The sequence below is a fragment of the Cynoglossus semilaevis genome, chromosome Z (genome assembly GCF_000523025.1).
Source record: "Cynoglossus semilaevis isolate Cse_v1.0 chromosome Z, Cse_v1.0, whole genome shotgun sequence".
NCBI lineage: Eukaryota > Metazoa > Chordata > Actinopteri > Pleuronectiformes > Cynoglossidae > Cynoglossus > Cynoglossus semilaevis.
The window spans coordinates 3832627-3839642 of NC_024328.1; the positions used below are offsets into that span (position 1 = coordinate 3832627).

The 7016-nt window shown below is 37.1% G+C and overlaps 1 protein-coding gene across 1 annotated transcript in view; it reads left to right on the plus strand.

Moving 5' to 3' along the window:
• clip1a (CAP-GLY domain containing linker protein 1a) overlaps positions 1–6629 on the plus strand; it is a 32042-nt gene extending 25413 nt beyond the window's left edge. The window contains 10 exon segments of the mRNA XM_008335795.3: positions 382–519; positions 664–770; positions 908–1028; positions 1133–1185; positions 1733–1847; positions 3052–3199; positions 3298–3350; positions 3986–3991; positions 5072–5199; positions 5578–6629. Of these exon segments, the coding sequence (XP_008334017.1) occupies positions 382–519; positions 664–770; positions 908–1028; positions 1133–1185; positions 1733–1847; positions 3052–3199; positions 3298–3350; positions 3986–3991; positions 5072–5199; positions 5578–5806 (1098 nt within the window). The 3' untranslated portion in view covers positions 5807–6629.
• Positions 6630–7016: the final 387 nt, after the last annotated feature.

Here is a 7016-nt window from a genome sequence, read left to right on the forward strand (position 1 = left end):
TATATATATATATATATATATATATATATACATATATATATATACACACATACACATCTATAATTAATTGAAAATTGGACAACGTGAGACAAAAAAGCAACGGTCTTTACAGGAAATTCGTTCTGAGGCCACAGCTGGTAGAGTTTTGGAGTATTTACTAATCCTTCTCCCTAGGTGTCACGGTGTTCTCCCTAATTATCTGTTTTATTATTATTATTGACATTAGCAATAATCTAAGCATGAAGTGAATGTGTTAAGTAATAGTTGAATTTGAAAATGGATTCAAGTCAAATGATATGTAATCAGAATCTCCTTCAAATGACTAGTTAATGTCACCTTTATGACACGGTCAACTCTGATTATTTCTAATTCACTGTTTAGGCTATAGAGGCCTCAGGTAAGACAGGCGAGGCTCTGGAACAGCTGACAAAAGAGAAGAACAGTTTGATGCAGGAAAAGAATGAATCTGTATCTCTGCTGGAACAGCTGCAGAATTCTAAACAAGAGACAGAGGATCAGGTGAGTGAAAATAATGGCCAAGCTTCTAATGGCCAAGCTTCTAATGGCTAAGCTTCTAATGCTGTAACGTGAAGGGGATACAAAAAAATACCAAGTATGACATTTTTGTCCAGTAACTTGTTACTTTTTGTCATTTCTGTTTAGTTGGAAGTATTGAAAAAAGAGAATTCCAAGTATCAAGAAGATCTGAAAAAATCCAAAGAGCAACTGTCCACCGAAAGTGAAAAAATCAAGAGTCTGCATCAAGAAATGTGAGTCCGCTGTTAGCTTTAGCTACTCATTCCATCACAAGTGACAGGAATTCAGTTCACACAGACCAGATTGTGATTTACATGTATGGATGTTTGGATTATTCAAGGTGATCCTTACAGTGTTGTTTTTGTTTCAGCGAGGGGCTCAAAAACGCAGCTTCAGTGACATCACAGTTCCTTCTGGCACTGCAGGAAACAAATGACAAGCTGACACAGGAGCTTGATAGCAGTCACAAAGGACAGAGTGATCTCACAAAGGTAAATATGATTTTCATTTATAAGCGTCTACTTTTGTTTAAGTTCCAGTTTTAGATGTGAACTGCTCTCCACGATTGTATTTTGTTTATTTTACTTCCTTTTAGCTTCAAGATGATCACAACAAACTCAAAAAGCAGTTGGAGAAATTAAAGCAAAGGTAAATGTGACAAACTTCCCCTTCATGAATCATACTATCAAAGGTGGGCACACTCATAAGTTAAGGGATTTTTAGATTGGAAGGGATTTATTTGTATGTGTCATTAAAAGTATGTCACTGCACCTCCTCTTGTGACACAGCTATGTGTCACATTTTTATTTTTTGTTTTTTTTAGAGCTGACTAATAACAAACCTGATTTTGCTCTGATGGTCCTTCCTAACTATTCTTAAAATGCAATTTTACTTTTTTTTTTTGGTACCATGTGTCATTGACAGAAACTACCATTCATAGATAAATAGATAGATAGATAGATAGATAGATAGGTATTAATATAATATAAATTAATAACAGATGTGCAACAAACAGTGGTGGCCATAGAGCTGTGTAAAACGTTTGTATCAAAGAGTAGACCTTCATTATATACATTTTTATACTTCATATGATTTAAATGACAAACTCTGATAGGAAAAAAAGAATAACCCTATATATTCTTCCACCTACCATTACTGTGTCTGGTAATCCAAAATATGTCTATGTTTTGGATAGTGAGTGCACCTTGAAGGAGCACTTGGATCAGGAGAAGGCCCTCCAGAAATCCTGTAATAAAAAGAGTGCCTTAATCTCAGAAAAGGAGCAGCAAGTGGAGAAACTGAGGAGTGAGGTGAGAGTTCCATCCCTTGTGCTAATTTCCCGCTGTCAGTTCATGCAATAGAATGAATATTCACAAAATGTTTCTATAATTTAGTCAGAGTTCTTCATCTGTGTAGCTGTACATTTTGCTGAGTCTACGACACAAGATGCTCAGTTGAGGTTGAGGTTGTGGTATGGATCTGTTGAAGATTTAGACGCTTTCACACAAAGAAATCATTTTAGAAGAGCTACTTGTTTGGTACAGACACTTTCTGAACAAAGTAATAATAATTAGTTCTGGGGCATACAATAGTAGACATTCTTCTTACCATCATTGTTGAACCTATTTGAATATCACTGCCAGTGTAACTGATTCAAAAAGCACAGTAACAGTACAACCTTTGACCCTCTTGTTGACTAGTTTTATACTTTAGGTGCCCCGGGCACCACGTTGGTGACCCCTGTCCCACTAGGTTACTGTTGTTATGTGTACATGTCTTGTGTCTGTTTCTCCCAAAACCTATTGTAAGAAGTCAAAATTATGTGCAGGTGGGTGTACATAGGCTTTTTACTAATTTCCTACATTGCAACATGCAGTTCCTTCTAGGTCAAACGTGTGTTTCCTGTTCTGTCTTGAGATTACTCATCCAAGCCATTTGACACTTCAACTTGCTCCTCTATTCTACTGATCGGTTGTAAACATTCTTTCTGGACATCTTAATTTTAAATTACTAGATTTAAAATTACTAGATAAAATTACTGAAAATAAACACATTTCACATCAACTGAGCAAGAGCATTTTTTACCAATTTCAAAACAATCATTGTCCGCACCTCTCATTTATTCTTGTTAATTATACTGTAAAGAGATTCATTTATTTAGGAGAAATACTAAAGGCCTAGAATGACCTTTGAGCATTTGGGTAGTAATGTGTTAGAAATCACAAATGGCTAAAGATTGAATATCATTGTTACTGAAGGAAGGAACAACTATTTCGCTGTCATGTTCTGTGTTAATATTGGATGGATAAGTTATAATTCTCAATAATACTGGAACTGATGCAAGGCCAATGAAGAAGAGCTTGTGGCTCAGGACCCACAGGTTGCCCACCCCACTGCCATTGAGTATAGGACTTGAATATTGCTCAATGAAGAAAAAGGTTGAAGAAGGTTGTTTTTTTTTTTTTTTTTTTTTTGTTTTAGGATCATTTAATCATGTGTTGTTTTCCTTCACAGCTGGAGGTTCTACGTGGAGAAAGTTCCTCAGCTAAGACACTGCAGGGGAAAGTTAAGGCCTTGGAGCGAGACAATGCAGATCTCCAGGACCAGGTTCAGAGACTGGAGAAGGATTTGGCTGCAAGACCTGACACCATCAACTTGACAGGTAAATTAAACAGAACTGGCTCTCACCAATATCCAGAGCAAATATTCTGATTTTCTGCTTTTTACATCATCCTGTTTTTTGTGGGGTTTATTTTTCAGGTGATGCAGTCATAGACCAACTGATAGAAGACAAGGAGACGGCAGAAAGTCAGGTCTGTGTCCTGTTGCTCTAATGCTCACAGTCATTATTAGCCTGATGAACCTGTGTGGTTTTCTTTTTTGTCAATTCCATTAATTCATGGTGAAGAGGGTTTCCAGCTGTGCCCATAGGTCTTTTTCCGCTGACATAATAATCTGGAATAATTTGCATTTTAGTCACTGTTGGGGTAGCGCTTTGGAAAACGTCTTAGCCAGAGCTCTTTGTCAAATGACTGTGCTGTTTACTCAGAAGTGCATGAACAAATACAACCTCTGATGAAACAGCACACTGAATTTTACAGCTGTCTGTTACAGTATAATGTTTTACAGAGATGAACCATTTTACAACATCCTAATGAGCTTCTGCTGAAATGAGGGATGTTTATTAAAAAAAACAAAACAAAAACAAAAAAAGTTAATGGAGCGTCATCCAATTCACAACCAGTGGAGAGGATTTATGTGTCATCTCCACTGATGTTGAGAAAATGTTATACTGTATTATATGTCAATGAGGACTTGAGTGTTTTTTAGTGAGTGGCTCCTAATTTGAATCTCTTTTTTTTCCCCTTCTTCTCCCTCTTCTTCTCTTAAATCGCAACTCCTCCTCTCTGCCCTGTCTCTGATGATGGCAATGCTTCACCACCATCAGGCAGCGGTTTGTTGATGTTTTTCATCAGCTTCACTTGTGCATGTTTGTCTGTCACCAGTCATCATGGCTTTCGAGTTTTGTCTAGTCTGCTAGATGACAACACACACCCCGATGGCCTAAAGAGAAATTGTGCTGCTCTTTTTAAACAATGTTTTATTAATTTTAATGAAATTGCTCAGATCTCTGAGTGACAAAGGTGCAGTTGGCAGGATTACTAGAACTATAGATACAAACTATACCTTGCATGAATTTCTTATGTATTGAGATTGAATTAAATATTCACAAAGGTGTTTACCAGGGATCACCACTGAAGAATTACAGTATCAATATTACAACCTTTTATGTTATCATGGGATACAGTTTCATCTGCTCAACATTTTTCGTCATTCAGCCTATAGTTTGCTCCCTGCATCATATCACCGTGGTCACCATAGATAGCGCAGCTCTCTCTTCTCCAACGCTACAGAGCATTGATAGAGACAAGCTGTGCTCAAACATCAGCAGCCAACACTCAGAGGTTCTCAGACATTTTGAAACAACACAAACTAGAACCTAAAGAGAACAAACAAATTGTTGTTGCGTCCTCTGTTTAAATATCCTTGGTGAAACCTGGTCAGTAGGTTACATGGACAAACTGTAGAATCTTAAACACTAAAATTCTAGTTCTCAAGTGACCTCAAATTACCCAGTTAGATTGTCTAAGAGAACATCCTGCTCCGCTTCTAACAGCTAGAAAGCCATTCATCTTTAGTCCAGATCATTGAGGCTAAAATATGCTTTGTTTTCTCAAATATGTCTCTATGTCAGGTTGAAATGTTATTCTTTATCATCATGTCAAAACCTGAGAATTCTACCTGTTACACCTTTGCAGATTAGTTACTCTCACTTTAAATACTTTTAAATACCCAGCATCAATGTTTCTTTGGTTAATTACATTAAAAAGCCTGTTGATTTAAGTAACACAAACTCAAAACGATTTAGTATAGACAGGGAAGCTATATTATGTTGATAATATTATTTATTATCAAAGTACATAAAAGAATTAGCAGCAGCAGTGATGTTGACAATGGTTTGTTTCCTTTGCAGATTGAGTTTCTGAATTCAGTCATCGTTGACCTTCAGAGGAAGAACGAAGAGCTCAAGGGGAAACTGGAGACAATGGCTGCTGCCGCTCTGAATGGGAATAATCCCAGTGAGATGGATAACTATGACGGGTAAGAACTGGTCATTACAGACTAATAAACCAGATATTTTGTCTTATCTTATTAATGATTAAATAATATGGTAGCACAGGGTCAACTTCTCTTTTTATCCAACTCAATGTCTGAGCTCAATAAAATATGCAAAATGCAATTTATTGCATTATTAACATTAGTAATAATCATTGTACCAGTAATGAAATTAAAGGTACAGCATCAGGACTTTAACAAGATAGTTCAGTTTCTAATCTGACCTATCACTACCGTAGTATTTATATTTTCAGTAATCTTTTAAAAATCTTATCATCATTAACAAAATGATTTTCTATGTAACACTTTTATTGCATTTTGACTGTTCAGATGCATAAAGTTCTTCACCTCTTGTCCCCGCAGCCAAGGGGAGGAGCCTGTGAAGAAGAAGCCTCCACCCAGGCTGTTCTGTGACATCTGCGACTGCTTTGACCGCCACGACACAGAGGATTGTCCTACACAAGAGCAGATGCCTGACTCACCTCCTCACACAACCTACCACGGCAATAAGGACGAAGAACGGCCCTACTGTGACATCTGCGAGGTTTTTGGCCACTGGACCGATACCTGCAACGATGACCAGACCTTTTAAAGCCTTTTTAAATCCTAGTTCGCACAATCACTCTATTTGCACATGATGTTTGACCCCAGGGTTGATACCATGGGGTTAAAGGTGTGTGTGTGCACGCGTGCGTGCATTTTTTGTGCTTGTTTTTGCCAAGTGTCTTTATTGTCCACGTCAACCCTAAAAGCATTCATAACACACAGCAGTAGAAGGTCAGTGTTTGTGGGGGTGGATGAGCCTGAGCTCACACAGTTGAATTGTTTTTTTTTTAGTTTGTCTGAGTGGAATTCTGTGGGCGGAGAATCAATAGTTTACACATCATTTAATTTATCAAAATACTATTGTTGTTTGCACAGCTTGTCGGGGACTACAGATATAATATAGTATCATTAAAAGGTCTTGAAACTGTAAATGACTTAAAGACAGATATCACTCTGTGCAAATGTTGCTGAGCTATAGTTTTATTTTTTTATGCCTGGAATCATAATGTACTCTTAAAAAGGTTTGATATCCTTGATGTGCATAATTACGTGTGTGGGGGAGGACTTCTTGATGCTCACTGTTACATTGTTAAGTGCAGCAGTTTAAATCTTAACTTTTGTTTTTTGTCAGTTTTGATTAAGCTACTGCCAGAGAATTGAGAAGTGGTTAATGCCTAAAACACTTCCAGCTGCCTGTAAAAAACCAAACATGGGTTCCAGTGAAATGGCCTTTTTTTAAACATTTCTCAGCATTGGCTAAAAAATCCTCCTGTGTGGACAAATGAAATGTTTTCTTTAAACCAAGGTTTTAAATATCTTTCAAAATAAATGAGTTATGTATAAAATAAAATTCTGATAAACATTTAATAGTCGGGCTGTGTCGTTTCTGTGTGCCATAGATGGTTTCTACTAGAAACACGGATACACGAAGTGCATCTTAAACCTACATACAGCGAAGTTCAGTAGTTGTTGGTGGTCCTTGACATCTAGGGACCACCAACAATATCTAAATAACATTGGATCATGGCTGCTGCTGCACCCTCAGTTCCGTTGATTTGAATGTATCCACCTTTAAAACACGCACATTTAGAACATAGAAAAAACTCAAGTGCTTCAATGCTATTTACTGTTTGATGTTCAGAGGAGTGAATGGGAGGAAAGTGCACGGGTTACTGTATTGATGATACCACTCTATAGTTTAGATATATAATTTAGATAGTAGATGTCCACTATAGTTTAAGAAGTAATCTGTCGAT